The sequence below is a fragment of the Ascaphus truei genome, chromosome 4, assembly GCF_040206685.1.
Source record: "Ascaphus truei isolate aAscTru1 chromosome 4, aAscTru1.hap1, whole genome shotgun sequence".
In the NCBI taxonomy this organism is placed as follows: domain Eukaryota; kingdom Metazoa; phylum Chordata; class Amphibia; order Anura; family Ascaphidae; genus Ascaphus; species Ascaphus truei.
This window is the reverse complement of record NC_134486.1, coordinates 56,213,756-56,238,147: the sequence shown is the minus strand read 5'-3', so window position 1 is coordinate 56,238,147 and position 24,392 is coordinate 56,213,756. Positions and strand designations below refer to the sequence as shown.

Below are 24,392 nucleotides of genomic sequence, written 5' to 3'. Positions count from 1 at the left end.
GCACACCTCTCATTGGCCGGTGTGGTCTAACAGTGACACACACACACACAATGTGCACCAGCCACTGCCACCTCCCGCCCAGGTAAGTAACTAAACCGCCGCCTCACACCCCTGCGCCTACTGCCTCCCCTCCCAGCTCACACCCCTGTGCCTACAGCCTCCCCTCCCCGCTGACACTCCTGGGCCTCAAACCCCTGCGCCTCCCCGATCACACCCCTGTCGCCTGGGCCTCAAACCCCTGCGCCTCCCTGATCACACCCCTGTTGCCGGGGCCTCCCTTCCCGCCTTACCTCACACCACTGTGTCTCCCGCTGCCTCACACTCCCGGCCGCTACAGTCAGCGGAGAACCGGCCGGACGAGACCAAGCGGGGGAGCGGGCACAACAATTGCAGACACGCTGCCTCCCGCCTCAGATCCGCGGGGGAGCGGCCGGAATGGGGAGGGAACGGCCGCCGCGTGCACGCGCCTCCATCTGCACCAGCATACGGAAGGTTCCGCTGATGGGGGGTGGGGGGGAGGAGCGGACGGACGACCGTCAGAGACAGCGGGGGAATGGACAGGGGAGCAAGGGACGCCGGATACATTGTCACCTCCCCCCCTTCACCTCCCTCCCCCCATCACCTCCCCTCCCCCACCTCCCGTCCCCCCCTTCACCTCCCATCCCCCACCTCCCCTCACCCTCCCCCTTCACCCACCCTCCTGCCTTTCACCCCCCCGCTCCTGCCTTTCACCCCCCCACCCCAGCTCCTGCCTTTCAGCCCCCACCCAGTCACTCAGCCACTCAGTCACCCACCCACTCAGTCACCCACCCACCCACTCGGTCACCCACCCACCCACTCGGTCACCCACCCACTCGGTCACCCACCCACTCGGTCACCCACCCACTCGGTCACCCACCCACTCGGTCAGTCATGGGGGGGGCGCCCTGCTCCTTTCATTTGTCCTGGGCCCCATGCTTTCTGTTGACGACCCTGCTCCCGCCCGCCACTGCAGCAGACAGCCCGTCCCACAGTAAGTCAGCTGCACCCACCCCCCCCTGTCACACACCGCACCCAAAGTCAACCACCGCAGAGATACCCGCAGCGTGCCGCCGCACCCCGTCACTAACCCACCCGCAGTGAGCCGCTGCACAACCCTCCCACCTGCTCCCCCAGTGATCTGCCACTGGACAGCTCTGAAGGGGGGGGGGGGAAATCACAACCCTCCCGCCCTCTAGTGAGCCACCACTGCTAACCTCTGAAGGGGGGGGATTACAACCCTCCTGCCCACCCAGGGACCCGCCGCCGCCGCTAAGCTATGAAGGTGGGGGGGGGGGGGGGAATTGGAGATGTGAAGGGGGGGACATGGAGCTGTGAAAAGGGGGGGAAATCGGACATGTGAATGTGGGGGGGGGGAGCGGAAAAATTTAATCCGGGCAACGCCGGGTATATCAGCGCGTGTGTGTGTGTGTGTATATATATATATATATATATATATATATATATATATATATATATATATATCTACAATATTTAATTCTGTAATTGTTATGCAGTTTGTAGCAAAGCAGTCAGTATGGCTAAGCACACATTGTGACACGGGTAATTAGATGTACTTAACGTCAATGGGTTCTTCAGCCTAAAATTGCCACATGGCCACTTCGCAGCATATCTAATTCCGTGCATATTGCAATCGTACTTCCCGATCCCCATTGCATGTCAACTAGTTCATTGTTAAAGTATAACTTATGGGAGTTGGAAACACATTTGGTTAACTCCAGTCCTGAAGGGCCACCAACAGGTCAGGTTTTCAGGATATCCCTGCTTCAGCACAGATGGCTCAATCAGTAGCTCAGTCAAAGACTGAGCCACCTGAGCTGAAGCTGGGATATCCTTAAAACTTGCCCTGTTGGTGGCCCATGAGGACTGGAGTTGGCCACCCCTGGTATAGCCCTAATGCAGTATGCTTGTTATACTACTATTAATATTATTTTCTCCTTTTGTAGATGTTAGCTTCTCTACATGTTTCTTTATACAAAGTGATTGCGACTTGATTGGTGAAAAGTTTTCTTATGTCTGTGTTTATGAATGTTTGGCGTCTTATCACCTCACTGGTCCTGACAGAACCTGTTTTTTACATTCTGTCAATATAAAAAGTGGGGGCACATACAGGTGACGGTCACCTTTAGGCTTGTGAGGTGTCAAACTAGGTCTCCTCTTTTCAGCAGTGTCTCTGGATGTATTTTTCTCCCCGGGATGAATCTGCAGCACCAGCTTTGTTCTGATAACAGCATCTGGCACTAGATTGATTTAACAGGCTCTGAGGTTTGCTCTTTTCAAATGTGCAGTCTTACTGCAGCTCCTGTGTGGCTCTGACATGAGCACACGCTGCTGTTGTTTTTTCTGCCTCCTAGCACCACGTGTGAAGCTAAAGCTCTTTGACACCTGCCATTTGGACCCTTTTCCTACTGAAAAATGTCATCATTTTCAGACAAGATGAAGACAGATATCTGATTGTTCTTCCCTTTACAGGGATGTTCTAAGGGCATGGTTCATAGATGAATAGATAAAGGGATGCGGTGCCATAGTTGTACAGTTTTCTGTGTTAGTTTATTGAGGTGAATGAACAGGTCTTTTTTTTTATTATGAAATACTTTGTAGTCTTGGGTATTTGTGCTTCTTAATTTTTAGACTGGTCTGAGACCTCTGTAATCTCTTGGTTGAGATGCCTCTTCCAAAAACCTCCATGGATATTTTGCATAGATGTTTCGTAATTGAGCTTTCCAGATAATGCTGGCTCTTCCTTTCACTTTACGTCTAAAGTCGAGCCTTATGTACTGTGACATGTATGTTATGTTTGAATATTGCTCCAATGACAGGTATTACAACTGACAAGCAAAATCAGGTTTTCTAAAAGATTTTAACGTGTCCTTTGTGCTTATTACTATTTAATAAGCCTGTTTTTTTTTTCTCGCAGCATGTGAGAGAGCTATGCAGAAAGTATATCTTTTATTTATTTTTTCGATCCAAGCATTTGGGACTTCTATGGATATATGCTATATACAAACCTGAGTTTTACGTGGTAGAGTTCTAATACTCTCAATAGAATGCAGTTGTATAGATTAAAGCAATAGGACGTAAAGGAGAAGTATGAAAGAAGATGATGTACCATGAACTGCAGAGATGTGTTGAGTGATTTCCTTAACCTAGTGCAATTCACCTAGTGATCATGGATTAATCTTTTTATCACCTAGTGATGAAATATATTTAAAAAAAATCTATATATCTGCTCATGACACATTCACGGTGTATACTGTAGTGCAACGTTTGCAGAAAATTTGCCAAAAATGTATTCAATGTACTAAAAATCTCTTAATTACATTGGTAATTCTGGATGTAGACGTCCAACGTGCAGTTGCGGGCACATGAGCTTGCTGCTTGGCGAGACTGCCAAATTTGATTTTGCTGCTCACTGAGGCGTCGCGTGAGCGGTTCGCCCAATGAGAGCAAACCAGCTCCGTGACGTCACAGAAATCCCCTCCCTGAACGCAACTAGCTGGCCAGGAAACGCCAAGCAGAGCCCATGACGTCATGGCGCTCGAGCGCCAGCGCGCTCCCAGCCTGGCCGCAGCCTTACACTGTGCATTAACAGAAAAACAGGTAAGTGCGCACAAGAATTCTAACTTAATAAAAGTGTATCAGTGATAATAATTAAATCAAATACACCCAACCACGTGATAAAAGTGCATCAAGTAATTAAGTGTTTACCAATGTAGATGAGCGTCTGCTGCTGTGTAAAGGGTAGCCCAAGACCCTAGAATCTACAAACAACAAAACAAACAAAGCGCACAACACTCATCGTGAAAAATGTAATAAACTGTGTTTATAAATAAGGTGTTTCAAGGTTAAGCGTACATCAAGATAGACTTAATCAGGCATAGAAAGTCACACCGTGGCAGTTACCAACAGCCGCCACCAGGAACCGCCGGGATCTCGCTCCCCCTTCCGCACACTCAGGTCAGATGAAAATAAGACGCAATACTGGACTATTGATGTCTCTGCCACAGTCTCAATGTCCCGTACGTGACGTCAGTGCGCCCGGTGGATTCAGGGGAGTAGTTGTCTCAATCCTCACAAGGGGCAAACGGGCTCCTTACTGCAGACCTCACTGGACATCCGCACGAATCAGGCAGCGTGGCGGCGTGGTCTCACGGTCCCGTGTATGACGTCAGTGCGCCCGATGAGGCCCGCAGAGTATTCAAATCTGCTCTGTGTAGCAGCGTTTGCCTGTCCCGCTTCAGACCTCACTGCATAACCACATAGGCTAGCGGCGTCACGGCACATGCGCCAAAGAGTAAAAATCAACTCAGTACTTGAAATAAACTGAGAAGCTTCACAAGTTAAAATATACCTTGGAACTTCTTCAGTGGCCCTTTGAGCTACGAAACGCGTTGGAGAGATACCATTCAACCTATATTCTTTTTAATATCTGAGTTCCAAGGTATATTTTAACTTGTGAAGCTTCTCAGTTTATTTCAAGTACTGAGTTGATTTTTACTCTTTGGCGCATGTGCCGTGACGCCGCTAGCCTATGTGGTTATGCAGTGAGGTCTGAAGCGGGACAGGCAAACGCTGCTACACAGAGCAGATTTGAATACTCTGCGGGCCTCATCGGGCGCACTGACGTCATACACGGGACCGTGAGACCACGCCGCCACGCTGCCTGATTCGTGCGGATGTCCAGTGAGGTCTGCAGTAAGGAGCCCGTTTGCCCCTTGTGAGGATTGAGACAACTACTCCCCTGAATCCACCGGGCGCACTGACGTCACGTACGGGACATTGAGACTGTGGCAGAGACATCAATAGTCCGGTATTGCGTCTTATTTTCATCTGACCTGAGTGTGCGGAAGGGGGAGCGAGATCCCGGCGGTTCCTGGTGGCGGCTGTTGGTAACTGCCACGGTGTGACTTTCTATGCCTGATTAAGTCTATCTTGATGTACGCTTAACCTTGAAACACCTTATTTATAAACACAGTTTATTACATTTTTCACGATGAGTGTTGTGCGCTTTGCTTGTTTTTGTTGTTACACTGTGCATTACCTGCTTACCGCCCAGGGACGGGCATGCTGGGCCGTGACTGTAAACTTACTGCCGACTGTCCCGTCTGTGCTGTTAAGGAAAGAAAAGTTGTAGCAGGAGGTTATCCTGCTAAGTGTTGTTCAATTTTTGAAGCTCTCTTTTGGGGACACTGAAGCGTGTAAATTTGTTATTCTATTACATTACAATATTTAGAAACTTTAGAAGTAAAATATCCAACATTAAAACTGCAGTCGAAGCTGCTGTGTGTTTTTTTTCTTTCTTTTCCCCCCCCCCGTTAATATGTGCATCAATACAATACACACAATGATGAGTAATTGGCTAGGTTGCTGATCTATCCGTTCTCCTGTGATTGATCGGTAAAGATTCGACTCGGGGGTTCACTAAATCCCTGTCAGTGCAGCAGAACAGTACCCAAGATGCAAAGTTCTGTGTGGAAGCTCATGTGACCAGGCAGTCACTAGATACAATTGGTGCACTGGTAGAGAGAGGACAGGGATCAAAAAGGAGTGTTCCAGAGCCTGTTTCAGAGGAGGAAGGGGATGTGACTTTGTAAATGGTTGCTATAGAAACAAAAAATGCCTATTACATAATGCATTAAAAATGTAATTCAGAGGTTTTTTTTTAAATGCTACAAGTATTTTCTCATAGTTCAGAACTGATTTATTAAAAATAAATACATAATAATAAAAAAAAACACATGTAGGATATTGCTTGTTCTGCAGCTTTACAAAGAATCCCCTCAACGTTGTAAACAAAATGCACACAAGAAATTAGAAGATTGTTTGTTTGGTTTTCATTTCCTTGTAGTATTTCCGGTGCAGGTAGCCAGTGTTACTGGCCTTATTCACGAAGCTCGGAAGTGGCTAATCGCTCATTGAAGTATAGGGCCATTTTCTCCCCATCAATTTTGGTTTGAAGCTTCATGGATCAGAACCTACGTGCATTAAAGACCAACGTTTCAGTTTTTATATAGGTGCAAGAGTGCAGACACTACAAATAAAAAAGGGTGCACAGCTGTGGCACCAGGAACAAAAATGTACATACAATAATAAACAATAGAACAATTATTATTTTTACTTATGCAGGTCCATATTACTAGTCGGATATTGGACTAGTTTGCTCCACTTAACCTGTATAAAATCTTATTGGCCAGTTATGCACTAGTCTGCACATAATCAAACTAAATCACATCTACATATAAATCTATACTCAGATCTGTGGAGTTTAGCAACATGGTAGCTGCTCACGTTGCCCCGTGGCTACTTGACGCCATTGCAGTCTATCATGATCGCATTTTAATATTTGTATATCAATAATGGGTATACCTAATATTCTTCCCTCATCTAAGAAGCTTCAATATTAAATGTTGTTAAAAAGCATTAATATGACTCTCTCAGAAATGTTGTTGGTCTCAGGAGCAGGCCCCCATTACCTTCTGTATCTGTTTGCGCTGGTCTGTCCTTACTGGGTATGTCATTCTGTCCGTGCCAGTTACATAACTCCCATTGTACCGCACTGCGGAATATGTTGGCGCTTTACAAATAAACGATAATAATAAATTAATTTTGTCGTGTTCTTGCTTTTTGTTGGGCCAATACAGACGAGCATACCTACGTTGTGTTAAAAGCTAATGTAAATCACATTTCTGTATAATATCTGTCTATTTTCTGAGAATCCTGCATCTTTTAAACTATTTAATTATTCATAATATTGTAGTAGGAATGTGTTTTTCCTCCTTAAATCCTTGACACTGTTTACCTTGGGAGTTGCCATTAGGTGGTGCTAGTGCAACATATTTAACACACCGTGGATTTGTTTTGTAAATGTCGCACACACGGCTGATGGGGGGGGGGGAAACATTTTAGAACTGTTTGTTTTGGAGAATTGGGTAAAGTCATCCATTACCTCTGAGGCCATTTGTATTAGTAGAAAAATGAATGACGTGATTTGCTCCTAAAAGCTGTTTTCCTGTTACACAGCGATCTAGTTTCAGATATGTGATTATTCTTTTTATGCCGTAGCTCCACTGAGTGTCCTTTCATTGCTCATTTCACTGCATGTTAATAAAAGTTAGTGTGGTTTATATGGAAACCAGTCTGTTTCATGACATAGAAATATCTAAACACGAGACATTCTGTTATTAGTATTGTTTTACTATGTAAATGGAAGATTGTTTTGGTGCAAATATTTCACACAAATTGGTTTATCCAGTGTTTTTCATAATCTACCATCTAAGGTTGTGTTCCTTCTTCATTACATAATGTTTTATTTATTTTTTTGACCCCTTTCTAGCAGTGAAGTGTTAAATATTCGATGTGTGTGTTACATCTTTATACACATTCAAGATGAATACAATAGAACAGGGCCACCAACAGGTATCAGGGCTATCCCTGCTTCAGCACAGATGGATCAATCAATATCCCACGTCCACGAACAGTCTGCTGATGGCTAACATATGATAAATGGCATCGCTACCGGACAGTTTCTTTATTTGCGACGTAACTGTTCTAGTTCAAGTGAGTTTAAAACGCAAGCCACTGACATGACCAACTGCTTTTTGGAATGGGGTCGTAGTAAATGTGTTATGAAGAAAGCATTCCAGAGAGCTCTCAACACACCACAACCCCGTCTCCTTACCCAACACCCTTCAAGGGTCCATTTGGATACTGCCAAAATCAGATTCATCATATAGTGATCAGTGGGGATCAATTCACCAAATTCTATGTACACATTGGCTTTGGTTTACATCTATGTAAACATATTCATGTACAGGATAGTGACTTAGCGCAGGTCCTTAATTCATCACCAAATATGGTGAGCAGGCGGGCAAGGAATTTAAAGGATAGACTTGTGCATAGTCACCATAAGAATAGGCCAACTAGAACGTGGCTTGGACCAAAACCTAGTGGATCATTGCCATGTGGTAGCTGCAAAGCGTGTACCTCTATAGCAGCAAGCAATTTCTCTGACTCAGTGAACAGTGTAACCTTTCCCATTAAGACCATCATAAACTGCCTTACAACTGGTGTTATGTATCTTATCATCTGCCAGTGTAACAAACAATAAGTGGGTGAAACACACAGACAGTTGAAGGTACAGGTCCTTGAACACCTTGGATCTGTCCGGAATAACCAGGACACTCCTGTTGCTCGACATGTTAATGAGGTACATAATGGTGGTACTAATGTCCTGAGGTTTGTGGGCATAGAGCATATCCCTTGGGGTCCCAGCAGGGGAGATTGGGACTGCAAACTTTTACAGGAATAGTGCCGATGGATTCATACGTTGGGGACTCTCACTCCCCATGGCATGAACGAAGGATTAATTTACTCTTCATATTTATAGAGAGATCCATTTATTCTGGCTATCTCACGATTATACCCTTACACTTAGTTAGCCTTTCACTATCAATTTTTCCACTTCTTTTCATATTAACATAGAGTAGTTACAATTCACTACAGTATTTTGTTCCCACTTAAGATTTTATTAATTTACCTTACATATGGGTATAGGGATACAGCCCAATTGGTAGATCCGCCCCAGTGGTGAAAATGGATCGATTAGGTTAGCACAGGGGTGCGAAAACTATTCGCGCTGCGCCCCGCACAGATCCCCGGGTGCTCGTGCCTACCCCCTACCATGCTTCCGGCGGGCGGAGGTCATGTGACGCGTTGCCATGGTGACGGGTCATGTGACGTCACATGGTCCCGCAGTGTCATTTGACGCCACGTTGCCATGGCGACGCATCACACAGCCGGCTGAATCAAGGTAATTGGAGTGTTGGAGGAGCCTCACGTAACCCCCGGCATTAAATTAAATGCCTTGGGGAAGAGCGTGGGGCCTCGCAACTGCCCACGCCCCCCCCAGACAAATCTCCCGCCCCCCCCCCCCCGGTGAGTGCGCCCCCCAGTTTGCGCACCGCTGGGTTAGCACATTCCTAAACATTTATTTGTCCCTATCACTAGTTTATTATTCACCTCATCACTATTTATATATTAATTTCTAAAATATATATTTTTATTAATTTGGTTAGAGGGATCCAGGGATACAGTTTTTAATATTAGTAGATTAGTTTTGACCCCTGGGGCAGATCGATTTAGGATAGCACATTTCTACACATCACACTTTACAATTTATAATTCACTATGTTGTTATATTTATCTATATTAGTCATGCACACTATAGCACACACCTTATTGGTATTTGCACTCACTTTATTCTGTAGATCGTTCACCACCACTCACTGTTAATGTTTATTACTATCTATCAATATAGTTATATGGGGATATACCCACAGGTGGTTTGTGGTCATTAACGAGCGCCACTCATTCCATATTCTCCCCATACTGGATAATCCTGGATACATGATATATAAAGCTTGCCCCCCTGCAGACGCACTTACTAGAATTCCCTCCTACTGTCTCTGTACATTCTCCCTACCTACCAATTAGATTGTAAGCGGACTCCCCTTCCTTAATGTTACTTTTATGTCTGAAGCACTTATTCCTATGACTTGATTTATATTATTTGTTATTTATATGATATGTATTACTACTGTGAAGCGCTATGTACATTTATGGCGCTATATAAATAGACATACAATACATTATATATGGTAATACTAGTAAAAGCGCTTTTTTATTGCTCTACTTATAAGTAAACACATGCTCTTTATTGTACCACTACTGTTGTGTACCCACTGCTACCGTTAAGTCTATATTTCCATACTTTAATAAGCATTAATCCCCCAATGCAAAAACATACACACGTTTTATTTTAATAAATGAGACAAAGAACTTGGAATACCTGTGGAGTCTGAGGATTGGGAAGTTTTTGGGAGACTATCTACCATCGCTATCAATACCACTATAAAAGAGAAAAGCTATCTACTTTTATATATGGTATCTCACCCCTCCACAAAATACCCCATCGGACCTCATCACTGTTTCCAGAATGATGGAATGCAGGGCACTTTTCTACATATTTGGAAATGTCCCTTACTAAAAACTATATGGATTCAAGTGTTCCAACTTATTAGCTGTCTACTACAGACAACAGTTCCCCCCCACCCAGTACTTGACAAACAACCTCCTAAAATTAACAAAGTAGAACACAAACTTATGACCCATGTTCTCTCGGCAACTAGATGCTGTATTGTCTTTAATTGGTAGTGACCTACTCCAGTAATGACGGTAATTAAGAACAAAATTAATCAAACAATGGTATTTGAAAAGATGACTACATTTCTCAATGACAATATCAATAAATTCCAGAGGATATGGGCTCCTTGGCTCTCAGAGGAAACCTCCCTCGTTCGTAATGTAGATTTACTAACTATTTTTAGCCGGGGCTCCTGCTGGGGGCAAGACAATGAAATAATCTATATGTTTAACCATGTACAGTATATGGGTTTTTTTGGCTGAAGACCGTATAATATAGATTAGCCCAAAGGACATGTATTTACGGACCAGAGAATGATCTCTAAGCATTTAACCATATCTATATTATTCCTGTACAAATTCTAGTTCGCTGTATATTATCTAAATTGTAACCCATGTATTTATCCCTGCTATGTTTAATCCCACTCCAAGCCTCTGTTGTACATGTATCTCTATCTCGCTCTCTCTATCTTGCTCTCTCTGCCTATCTCTATCTCTCTTTATCTCTCTACCTATCTCTATCAAAAACGAATAGACGATACCATTCTGTGGCTAACGAAATGCTTTTATTTGTGCGAGCTTTCGAGATACACTGATCTCTTCCGGCGATGTTACAATGAATGAAGCAAGAAAAGTTTTTTCTTAAAAACAGTGCATCCTGGGATGTATCTATACATATACATACCACATTGTGTGTGTGTGTGTGTGTGTGTGTGTGTGTGTGTGTGTGTGTTTTTCAAAGAAAATATAAATGAATGTTTCTTTTGTGATCTATAATGCTACTCCCCTCTGAATTGTTTATTAGGTGGATGTACTGCATAATAATTTATATTCATCCTGAATTCATAGGCTTAAATGAGGAAACATTCAAATATTCTCTTTCGGATCAGATCGGTAACTTGATTTGTGATTTTATTATAATACCAAATGGAATACGTTACACTGTAGGTTAATTGTCCGCTTTACAAAACGTTTAAATAAAACCCATAGCATTATTCCAATGTTTTTTTTTGTGTCCACTTATTTTTAAGGATTTAGTATTGTTCCAAAATAAATACAATTTCTCCTTTTCTTGTATGTGTATACTGTAGGAAAACCAAAGTTCAACTGTTCAAATATGCTTTCTAACTTTTCCTAGGATCATCAGCTGTATTATTGTGTATTGTCTATATAACACATCTTACATACTGGTAGCATTTAATTTTTGCTTGTCAAATCCTTGTGATATGCACATTTGGGTGTAGTGTTTACATGATATTCATTAATCTGTGAGATTGGAATTGCTGGTTGGCCTATATATACTGTATTATGGTAGAATATTGCACACTGGGTTTAACAGTGTAGCCTTGCATATGAAAAGTGATTTTACTAATGTTCTACAATCATCTTTTTAATACAAGAATATATTTATTTTAAGCAACATTGACGGCTCTAATAGATTCCTTTAACACAACATTAACTTCAAGTTACAGTATAAGTTTTACAACTGTTTAGAGGCTAAATTATGTATATTAAATGTATAAGTATTTTGGCAGGTGTCTTTTTAGTTACATGTTTTTGTTTTTAAGCATCAGTTGTCTGCTTTTGACCCTTTCAATATATTACTGCCGTTAGCTCAATTTGGTGAGCCTGCTCTTTTCAGAGTGACTACCCTAGCCATACATTGATCTGGGAGTCCTATAGTTTTTGTCACAAAAGGTATATCAAATGAGTTACCATATCTACGGAAAATGTAACCGACTGTGGCGACCACTCAAGTTTTGTTATTGCTCTTTATTGTAGTTTGTCAGCTGCAAATGCACAGTTTAATAGGTACCATGGAGTTATGAAGATTACTAGGACTCGCCTGTCCTGATAAAAGACTGATAGAGACCTGAAATGTCGTAGCCCTACATGTATTGTATGTCTTTATTTATGTAGCAAAGGTATGTGGGTGTGTAGCACACCAAAACAGTGCAAATAAATGCAAAAAATGCCATACTTGCGCACAATGCCCGAACTCCTGGTTCAAGGATGGCCTATCTGCAGCAATCCACGTATACAGCAACAGGAAAGATGATCCAGGGCTCCACGGGTTTTTAGCAAAAGAATTTATTCATAATACACCTTTTTTACACCTTTTCCTAAAAACCCGTGGAGCCCTGGATCATCTTTCCTGTTGCTTTATTTATATAGCGCCATTAATGTACATAGCGCAAGCTCCACTGAACAAATGGCGTAATAATTGCATCGAATCCTGATGTCTGATCTACCAAGAGTGCTTCCTTCCATTGTTTTCTTTGGTACTTTTATGGCATTGTCCTGCAAAGTGGCCTCACTGTTGGAAGCTTGCACCTACCCTATTTCCTCAATTCTAAGACGCACCTTTTTTTCTATTTTCACATGACTGAAATCGGGGTGCGTCTTAGAATCGATGTATTTAAAAAAAAGTGTCTACAGTATAAACCCCCTCTTTTCACTTAACATGTTTCAGGAGAGGTCCCATGTCAGCAGAGGACGAAGTGTGCGGCGGCGGGAGAGGTCCCGTGTCTGCAGATGGTTGAAAATGGACAGCGGCCGGGAGTGCGGTGGGATAGGTCCCAAGTCTGCAGTTGAATGAAGATAAGACAGCGGGCGTGCGGTGGCGGCTAATAGATCATAATAGGGTGGCATAGGGGAATGGCTTGGAAGGTGCACAAAGTAACACCAGAAGTTGATCGGTGTGCACCTCCCAAGCCATTCCCCGTATGCCGCTCTGCTCCTGCTCAGCTCTCCTGCTATTATGATCTCCTGCCGCCGCACCCCACCTCACGCCCGCTGTCTTATCTTCATTCACCTGCAGACTTTGGACCTGTCCTGCTGCCGCACACCTACCCGCTGTCCATCTTCAACCATCTGCAGACGTGGGACCTCTCCTGCCGCCGCCGCCCGCTTCATCCTCCGCTGACATGGGACCTCTCCTGAAACATGGTAAGTGAAAAAGTAATTTTCCTCGATTTGTAAGGGCCAAATCGAAGGCGTCTTACAATCGAGGAAATACGGTATATAACATTTCTTAAACCCTTTTTGAATCTCTTCCCCCCCTCACTTTTGTCCCCATAGGTGCCAAGTTAGAGACAATCCAAGCGGTATATCATTTATTTTTTATTGTATGCAGCATTGCTTCCCAGGGTTCCCTAAATGGCTGCCTTTCTTTTTCAATCAGTGTAACTCCGCACCTACAATGTATCCATGTACTATAAAGGTAACCATGTATAGTGTTACAGTTTACAGCTCAAACTGCTGGGAATATTGGCAACAAAGAATCACAAACAGGAAAGTGTTGCAAAGATCTTGCACTGCTGGGGGGGGGTGCTAAAACCATAGATATCAAAAAAAATGGGCAGTATATTAAAACTCATTAAAAAGGGCATTAAGAGCTGAAGAATAAAAAAAAATGCAATAAGTATTATCTACTACTACAGATCTAATTTATTAAAAAATAAAATAAAAAAACCCACATGTAGTATATTGCATGGATTGCTCCTTTAAGATAGTAGCTCAGTTCCTTCCTTTAGCATTAGGCCTGGGACATAGTACAGCAGGCCGTGCTGAGCCGCGCTGAGCAGATGCACTTACCCCCTGCATCTGTCATCAGCGCGGCTTTAGCAGCTGCTTCCGCATGCGTGCGGAGGCTGAAAAATTCTGAGGAGACAGACAAATTTTAAATTTGCCGCTCAGGGGAGCGGAGGCGCGGTCACATCCAATGGGAGCAAGGGACTAGCCCCGCCTCCCGCCACGCCTTCACCCCGCCTCCGCCCCGCCCACAAAGCGCGCTCACTGCCTCGCCTGTCAGGACACAAAAAAGCTCCAGTTTGAGCAGGCGAGGCAGAGCAGGAGCGCGGATCAGCGCGGCCCGAGGCACCATGCCCGAGGCCTAAAATTTAAAAAAAATTAAAGCAGCAAAACTGCATTCCCCCACTTTTTTTTGTCTTTTTGTTGGTCTTATTTGTATATGTAAAGCATGTGGCAATGTATAATTCTACATTCTTACCTAAACTGACATGCGTTTGGTGCTCCTGTTATGAATCTGTCAAAATCCTGATTGTGTGCCTAACATTATGGCTGCTTCAGTCAGTGTAACTCAGCAGCTACAATGTATCCTTATATTATTAAGCCAACATTGAGTATTATTACAGTTTACAGCTCAAACTGCTGAGAATATGGGAATTATCCCAAAACAGGAAAGCAAAGATCTTGCACTGCTTGGGAGGTGGGCTAAAACTGGCTATAGAAATCAAAGGATGCTTTAAAGCTGCAGTTAAAGCAATATCCTACATGTGTTTTTTTTTTTTTTTTTTTAAATAAATCTGTTCTCTACTATGTGAAAATACTTGTAGCATTTAAAAAAATGCATTTTTAATGTAATAAGCATTTTTGTTTCTATAGCAACCATTTACAAAGTCACATCCCCTTCCTCCTCTGAAACATGCTCTGGCACACCTTTTTGAGCCCTGCCCTCTCTCTAGCAGTGCACCGATTTGTATCTATTGCCTGCCTGGTCACATGATCTTCCTCACAGAAATTTGCATCTTGGGTAACTATTAGAGATTTAATGAACCTCCAAGCCGAATCATTGCCAGTCGATCACAGGAGAATGGATCGATCAGCAACTTAGCTAATTACTTATCAGTGTACAGATTGTATTAATGCTCATATTGAATATAAATATATATATATATATATATATATATATATATATATATATATATATATATATATATATATATATATAAACTGCAGCTTTAAAACTCATTAAGTTGAATTTAAAAATAAATAAAGCTGCATCAAGTATTATCCAATACAGGCATACCCCGTTTTACATACACTCGCTTTACGTACACTCACTAGTACGTACACTTTTTTTTTGTTGCACCTTACCCCCTGTGTACGTACGCGTGCTTCGCGAGTACGGACACCAGGGGGCGGCGTGCGCACCTCAACACTCCTGCAACCTCCTTCATGCTCGATCTCCCTGTTCCCTCTGCCCTCCGATCTGTCTCTGTTCCCCCTCCCATCTGTCTCTGTTCCCCCTCCCATCTGTCTCCGTTCCTCCTGCACCCAAGCTCCATAAATCTGCAGCTTAACCAGCAATTCTGCCCGCACTTACTGCAGCCCGTGATTCTGCTTCCTCCGATCCCCCGCTCCTCCCCCCTCCTCCCTCCTCAGAGCTCGCTCCTGTCTGCTGTGAGGGGGAGGAGAAGATCCTCTGCTGCAATCTTTGCTTGTGTGTGTGTGACTGAGTGAGTGACAGTGTGTGTGACTGAGTGAGTGACAGTGTGTGTGACTGAGTGACAGTGTGTGTGTGTGTGTGTGTGTGTGTGTGTGTGTGTGTGTGTGTGTGTGTGTGTGTGTGTGTGTGTGTGTGTGTGTGTGTGACTGAGTGACAATGTATGTGTGTGTGACTGAGTGACAATGTATGTGTGTGTGACTGAGTGACTGTGTGTGTGACTGAGTGACTGAGTGAGTGACTGTGTGTGTGTGTGTGTGTGTGTGACTGAGTGACAATGTGTGTGTGACTGTGTGTGTCTGAGTGACAATGTGTGTGTCTGAGTGACAATGTGTGTGTCTGAGTGACTGTGTGTGACTGAGTGACTGTGTGTGACTGTGTGTGACTGAGTGACTGTGTGTGACTGAGTGACTGTGTGTGACTGAGTGACTGTGTGTGACTGAGTGACTGTGTGTGACTGAGTGACTGTGTGTGACAGTGTGACTGAGTGAGAGACTGAGTGAGAAAGAGAGAGAGAGAGAGAGACTGACTGAGAGACTGACTGAGTGAGAGAGAGAGACTGCGAGAAGGAGAGAGAGACTGCGAGGAGAGAGAGACTGCGAGGAGAGAGAGACTGCGAGGAGAGAGAGACTGCGAGGAGAGAGAGACTGCGAGGAGAGAGAGACTGCGAGGAGAGAGAGACTGCGAGGAGGAGAGAGAGACTGCGAGGAGGAGAGAGAGACTGCGAGAAGGAGAGAGAGACTGCGAGAAGGAGAGAGAGAATGCGAGAAGGAGAGAGAGACTGCGAGAAGGAGAGAGAGACTGCGAGAAGGAGAGAGAGACTGCGAGGAGGAGAGAGAGACTGCGAGAAGGAGAGAGAGACTGCGAGAAGGAGAGAGAGACTGCGAGAAGGAGAGAGAGACTGCGAGAAGGAGAGAGAGACTGCGAGAAGGAGAGAGAGACTGCGAGAAGGAGAGAGAGACTGCGAGAAGGAGAGAGAGACTGCGAGAAGGAGAGAGAGACTGCGAGAAGGAGAGAGAGACTGCGAGAAGGAGAGAGAGACTGCGAGAAGGAGAGAGAGACTGCGAGAAGGAGAGAGAGACTGCGAGAAGGAGAGAGAGACTGCGAGAAGGAGAGAGAGACTGCGAGAAGGAGAGAGAGACTGCGAGAAGGAGAGAGAGACTGCGAGAAGGAGAGAGAGACTGCGAGAAGGAGAGAGAGACTGCGAGAAGGAGAGAGAGACTGCGAGAAGGAGAGAGAGACTGCGAGAAGGAGAGAGAGACTGCGAGAAGGAGAGAGAGACTGCGAGAAGGAGAGAGAGACTGCGAGAAGGAGAGAGAGACTGCGAGAAGGAGAGAGAGACTGCGAGAAGGAGAGAGAGACTGCGAGAAGGAGAGAGAGACTGCGAGAAGGAGAGAGAGACTGCGAGAAGGAGAGAGAGACTGCGAGAAGGAGAGAGAGACTGCGAGAAGGAGAGAGAGACTGCGAGAAGGAGAGAGAGACTGCGAGAAGGAGAGAGAGACTGCGAGAAGGAGAGAGAGACTGCGAGAAGGAGAGAGAGACTGCGAGAAGGAGAGAGAGACAGCGAGAAGGAGCACGTGACTGCGAGAAGGAGAGAGCTGCTATACAGTACTGACCTGCGTGCGCGCCTCTCACCTATTTGCTTGCTCCCATTCATTTTATTTGAATAAAGCCTATTGTATTTATTTTGGTTACAAATGCCTTATTTACATCAGTTATACACATATATGACGATTGCAGTACAGTACATGCATCGTAAAGTGGAAAAAAAGTAGTGCTTCATTTTAAGTACATTTTCACTTTACATACATGCTCCGGTCCCATTGCGTATGTTAAAGCGGGGTATGCCTGTACTACAGAACTGATTTATTTCACATGTTTTGCTGCTGTAAGCGTTTGACGAACTCCAACAAAGCATAAATAGAATGACATTAAGGTTATCATAATTGAATGTGTTGTGTGAGGGCTCAGTGCTTAACAAGGTGTTCAATCTTACAATAATGAATTACGCAAGATATATACAATTATCAAAAATATAGAGATACCTTTTCTATATCAGAGACAAATTAACTTGCTTAAATCTATAACCATCACGGTGCAGCTCTATTTTGGTGATATTTTTTTTAAATGTATTTATTTTGTAATGTTTTTTGGTAGAGAACATAGTTTATCCCACATAAATTTTACTTCTACTTTGTTTGTGAAAAGTGACCGTTTCCCCTTTGCTAAATAATAAAGCCTTTTTCTAATGCTTTTGTAGCATTGCCAGTGAGGCTGGCGCTTCCATATACAGTGTGAGCCCAGAAGCTGCCAAAGAGATGCCAGGCCTCGATCCTAACCTGCGCAGTGCAGGTATGATAACTTTATACTACATGTATACTTTTGATTTGTATGTATTGCTTTGTATGATTAATCATTATCATTTGCATAATTATGACATGATATATTTTAAGCTATTTAAAAAAAAACAATGTTTCTGTGATTTTAATAATAAAATGTATATAAAAAGTAGCGTTCCAAAAGACGCATTATCAAATTCTTTCATTAACTTGTCTTTCCACCATAGAGATGAACAGAGGTGTGTGTGTGTGTGTGTAGACAGGTCTGTAACCCTGCTTTTCACCATTGTCACCTAGCATATAGTGCTTCTACTGCAGCAAGGGATTCTGGGAAATGATTTGCAAATGAGCACACAGTGCCACCTTTTGCCTTAAATCCATTGTCGCATAGAAACCTTAAGCCAATGCTCGCTGTTTTAAACACAGCCTGGGATCAGATGCAAAGCCAGTAAACCCAGTGGGTTTACTGACTTTGCATCTGATCCCAGGCCTGTGTGTATATATATAAACCAATTGCACTTCCCTTGGCAAAAGAATGCCTTGTAGGCATTTTGGACATGTTGGGACATTAGAACCACCATGCTACAGGGTTTAATTCTGCGTAATACATTGCAGGTAAAGAAGCACAGCACAGAGCTGTCACGGTGCCAAAAAAATGAAAGGTAGATATATCAGGCAGTGTAATTTCTTCTGAAGTGTTCTTTAGGAAAATAAATCCATGTGATGATTGGATGTGTGGGATTTAATGTGTGCATCCTGTGTAAAAGAGCACCATTCCCCTTCGGCAATTGAAATGGGTTTATTTATACAAAAAAACTTTACATAACAATAGTGCAATAATAATTTCAATTAAATATAGTGCATACTTAATGTGATTTAATCATTTGTCCGTATCAGATTATTCATTTAAAAAAAAAAAATGAACACATACTAAATAAAATGAAGAGGTTTCCATTTGAAAGGCAATCCCGGCGCTTTTTGTTTTACACAGGATTGAAGCAGGGGGACTCAGGAGCTGAACCCCATTTATTTCAGCTCTGGGACCCCCTGCTTCCAGAGATACTTACCTCCAGAGGGGTTGCCGGGGATGTCCCGGCTTTCTATTGGCCCGCACTACGTGGGAGCTTTGAAAAGCAGTCATTATGTGAATACTACTCCCCAGCCGGAGTGGCACCCAGCACCGCCTACAGAGGTATGCATTTCCGGAAGCAAGGGGTCCCCGGAGCTGAAATTAAAGGGGGGGGGGGAGAGGTGAGTTCCTGCTTCAATCCTGTTTAATAAAAATAAATGTAAAAACTAAAAAGTCCTTGAATTGCCACTTTAAAACGCATTAGCAAGATTCTTCTTTGGCTAGGTGGTCAGTTGATGGGGGTCTTCTTGAGCACACCTTCCTATGCCGCTCTGTGCTGGTATACGGTACCTATCAATTTACCTTCATCGTTTGCATATGAGAGAGGGGTAGGAGATGCAAGTGTGCAGTAGGATTCTTGGTGTGAAGAAGGCAGGTTATTACAGGTGTTATATGTAGTTGACACAGGAGAAAGACCAGGTGAAGTCGTTTTGGTAAAAATAGAAAAACAGACTAAGCTCTAGGGGTCAACTGAATATAGGGATTGTGTAATTGATTCCAATCTAATACAACAACAAGGAGTATAGATAGAGTTGTAGGCACTATATATAAGAGGTAATATTGGGCTAAGCGACCGGGTATGTGTCCGCAAATACCTGACCAGAAAGCCAAGGATGAGAGGTGTAACCACCACGGCAAGTCAGCTGCAGCTCCCACTGATAACCCGTATCCAATTAGTGTGTCCGGTGTAGAATATTCTAATCTACTCACAATGATGCATCGTTCCCCTTTCCTCATGGCCCCGCAAATGCACTGAAGATGTTCAGCGTCCCTCCACAGCGTCTCTCCGATCCACACAGACTCCTTGAGAAAGCGCCAGTGACGGCGTGAAACGCACGGGAGTTCTTTTGTTTGTGGATGTCATATCTTTTTTTTATGTAGTCTAAATCAAGGGGTTTTTTTTAAACCCATTTTTTGGCTGGTGACTTCCGCCTCTTCAAGGAGTTGCTGTTCTTCTGATCCTTTTTTTGGTATTGGAGTCTTTTTGGTAATCTAGAGACATTTAGGATGGCAATTGTTATTACCCTGTACCTTTTGTCAGGATCGCCCCATGATACACCAGAGTAGGGTAGAGTTGTTTTTTTTTTAATGCAAGTTTTTCCATAAATATGACATTTTTCGATACATTTTAGAAAAAGTTCACAATGGTTTAAAATGAGCAAAACGTTGCCAATTTTACAGTTTGTGCCAAAAATGTCACTACTATTTTTTTTTTATCGAAAATGTCAGTAGATAGCAATTTATAAAGAGCCAATTGGCCGTGTGTGTTGGCTTTTCGTTCCTGGTGAATATTTAAGGCTAAATGATCAGATTTATGTGAAAATTGTAGTGGGGCGGCATAAATTTGGTTCACCAACTTTGGCGTAATTGTCGTGCATTTCTAAAACAGCTGGTAGCAGAATTGTTGAAATATTTCCTGTAGAAATGAGCGGCAGAAGGATCTGTGAATGCAGTGTTTCAGGTTGAGGTCATACCTGTGGAAAGAGTTGCATATGGAAACGGAGCGGTGGATAAGGGTATGCAGGGAAATAAGCATGATGCAACGTTTTACAGCAGGAATAAATGAGACCTTTGTGTCTGAGATCGGGGAGCCAAGGACTTGGAAATGTATGAGAAGAAATGGCAAAATACACTGAAGACCAAAATATAGGAGGATGCTTCTAGGCGTCAGATGTAAGAAAGTTGTACATTTTTAGGTTTAGCATTTGTAAAGTTATTCAACGTGCTTGGTTTGAAATGCAACTTTCTCTTTTTTTTGTGAATGCAGTTAAAGGAGTAATCATAATAATAATAATAATAAATTTAAATACAGGTTTTAAGCAGGGGGTCTCCAGAGCTGAAACCTGTTAATTTCAGCGCCAGGGACCCCTGCATCCAGAGATACTTACCTTCGAAAGGAAGTGCCGGTATCTCCCGCAGTTTTCTGTTTAAAGCCCCCGGTAACGTGGGCCAAACGGAAGCCGCACCGGATAGTCCGGGAGCTTTGAAAAGCAGCCATATAGTGAACCCTGGAGTAGCTACTGGCACCCACTACGAAGGTAAGAATCTCCGGAAGCAGGGGGTCCTGGAGCTGAACTTAATGGTTCAGCTCTGGAGACCCCCCTGCTTGAATCCTGTATTTAAAAACGGCTTGGATTGCCTCTTTTAAGGTAAACTTGAGATATGTGTATCTCTAAATTAATCTGTAGATAAAGGGAAGAAAAAGCGCACCATGCAGTATATACAAAAACATTAGCTCACAATTGGCAAGTGCATGCATCATAAATGATACTTCACCAAAACACCAGGGAAGGAAACACGGCACTATAGGTAGATGGGGAAAAGGGTACAGTATGTAATCCATATCCACAGGTAGCCATACCTTTTAATTTTCTTGCTCTCCCCCTCCCCCCCCCCCCCCATCTACCTGTAGTGCTGTGTCTTCGTTCCTGGTCTCTTCTGTGCCTAAACAGAACACACATTTTACAATCTATGCTGAACAGTTTTGGGAGTTGTATGGGTTATATAGTCATTATGCTTCAATGGAGAAAACGCTTTGCAAATGTTTTATTTCCAGTGTAGTTTTCTCCGTTCTCTTAATGTTTGAAACATTGAAATGTGCGTAACCGCATCTCTGCAGCCGCTGATTTTAATCTACTGGATTACACTCCAATTTGATCACATACTACAATACTAACTGGAAGATATTTTTCTATTTTATTTGTGTATATTATTTATATAGTGCCAACAATGTACGCAGGGAATGAAGTACAGTAATGTGTGCAAAGGTGGGTTGGTGCTCAGTACTCGGTCCCACGTAGATAATGATTCTGAGATAATTGGAGAGCAAACGGTTCATGGGGTAAGTGAATCCATAATTCAGTAATTCCAGTGGTAAACAATTGAAGCTTCTAATAAGGGCAAGAACTCCCTGAAGGTGGCGAGTAGCATATGGCTATACCCTCCCCCTCCTCATTGGGATAGCCCTTGAAATAATGCATCAAGTTACTCATTGTATCTTCCCCAGTAATGTCTCTTCAGCCGTAGTAGAGTCCAGAGATATCCAAAAAATGTAATTCTGCGCACAGCAAACAGAGAGTCGGGTCAAAAGAATGAAAAAAATCATTTATTTAAACCGCATAAAAAAAACGGAGGGTGCTACACTCCTACGCGTTTCGTGCGTACACGCACTTTATCAAGGAGCGTGTATGACCAAAACGCCTAGGAGTGTTGCGCCCTCTATTTTTTAATGCGGTTTAAATAAATGATTTTTTCATTCTATTGACCCGAGTCTGTTTGCGGTGCGCTGGAATTAAATTTTTTGATATGAAGTGCAGTAAACCGAAAACTACACAGTAAGAAAGGGTCTTCTGGCCGCACAGAGCCTCCCGCATTTATTCTAATATACAGTATTGCAATAGAGTTGTGCATCACTACTCGGCTGCAACGTAACAAGTTTTTTTTTTTATGCTCAAAATAGTCCTTTTACTGTCTGTGAGCCACTGGTGGCAGGTAGGGATTTATGGTTTTCTTTTAGTCACTTGGAAGCTGGATCACTTTTTCCACTAATTACATACATGAAGCAAATAAATGTGCTGCTCTTTATTTACTTAGCAACATTTTCTTCACACTTTCATACAATACTTTCGTTATACTAGCCAATATAGTTCAAGACTGCCAAACCTGTTGAATGTTTGCCCTGGCCAGCTATCAGAAGAGAAAAACAACAATTTTGAATGCTGGCTCATTACATTTCTGTCCTCATATTTTCTTACTTGAGCCTACTAAATATACTTAATTTTATTAGCTTAAAATCTGATGGCACTAAAATAATCATTTTTCAAAAAATGGCAGCTTTCTTGTCCTGAATTCCTATTCGAATTGCACTATCGCAACTGGGCTCACACGGCCATTTCTACACTTTATTTATATTGTGTAAGTTGAGAGACAATGATAACAGTAGGTATTTAATACACACATCTCACTTTATTGCAAATATTTATAGGACAAGCCATTGAGGTTATTTTGGGGGAGTCCCTTGTCTTTGTGGTTGATGGATTTTGGACACAGTCACTGTACTACCTCAATCTGACCTTAAATGCACTTAAAGAGATTAAACAAACTCCCCATATGTTTGTATTTTATCACAACTTTAAAGCTTCCAGCTATGGGAAATATAAATCTGCGCCTTAAAATGTTCATGGCGTTTAAGCAGGGAGTTCAACCAATAGTTTTTTTTGTGGTTCACTTCTGGTTTGGTTTTAGCTGTGACCACATTCACTTTTAGTGTACTGTAGGTCAAAATCTGCTTCTTAAATGTAAAATCCTTTCTTACTTTTTAATCTGTTGGGTCACTTTCAATATACTGTATTGATAACTGATGAAATCGAAGCCTTTATTGCGAATTACTGTATGTCTCACAGCAACTCGGATTGTGAATATTTGCATTTTTTACAATCTGTCTGCTTCCTAGCTTTCTCCTCCTGTCAAGGATTTTTCCTGTTCTCACGCAGCATATTTAATGGGAGACACCATTCCTATAGCTAGGGGCAGGTCACATGGTTTAGGCAAAGAGGATGTCCTACTTTGAACTCCTACCTACTGTCTGTGTCACTTCTTTGGTAGGTGGTCCAGTGAGGGTGTTTTCTGCAGCTCTTTTATCTACTCCTCCTTCCTCCTCTCGTTGCTGGAGATGAGAGCTGCAGAGAGCACTGATGCTGGTCTCTGAGCTGCCTTTGCACAGCAGCGGTGTTCACTACAGGAGCTGCTTGGGAGCTTACAAAAGCGCCAATGTGGCGCGTGACATTAGCTACCAGGCTCCGTGGCACTGGGAACTTAAGAGCTCCCTATTCTGCAGCTCTGCATGTTACTCAGCAAGCAGTGAGGTAAAAAGGTAGTAGAGACAGCAGGCAATACTTCTGCCTTTGTGGTCGGGGTGGGAGGTGGATCTTCTGTGTAGCACTCCCGTCACAAGTTATTTAAGCAACCTGGTGAGGCTTTAGTCTGTGTAGGTGCTGTCATTCTAACTAGGCAATGCATTTCTTTGTTTCTGTACAATACATACTTGTCCTCATCGTCTCCAGCCATTTCATATCCACTACTTGATGACGACCTTTACAATTATTTTCCAGGTACTGCAGTTGCAAGTCTCTCTTCTCCATGTTACTTTTGGTTGTCATCTTGGTCTTTTGCTAGTTCATCTTTGTCCAATGATGGTAATTTCTTCCCACTGCCATTTTATTTTTGTCGCCTTTCAGACCCAGGGTAGACCAAGGATTATTTAAGTACAGAGAGGAGTGACAGTGTTCCCTTAAAATAGATATTGTTATGTCTAATACGGGATCCTAGGTCTCGTGCAACCATGCCTGTGGTAGCAGAACATTTATAGAGGGTAAGAAGACGCTAAGCCTACTGAATCATACTCTGGTATGAAGAGAAAGTATTTCACTAAAATAAA

The 24,392-nt window shown here is 43.1% G+C and overlaps 1 protein-coding gene across 4 annotated transcripts in view; it reads left to right on the top strand.

Moving 5' to 3' along the window:
* Positions 1 to 24,392, top strand: part of SRBD1 (S1 RNA binding domain 1) — a 181,309-nt gene that overhangs the window by 66,968 nt on the left and 89,949 nt on the right. For all 4 annotated transcript variants that reach the window (XM_075595801.1, XM_075595802.1, XM_075595799.1 and 1 more), the window contains exon 17: positions 17,748 to 17,839. In XM_075595801.1, the coding sequence (XP_075451916.1) occupies positions 17,748 to 17,839 (92 nt within the window). The remainder of the gene's footprint in view (positions 1 to 17,747; positions 17,840 to 24,392) is intronic.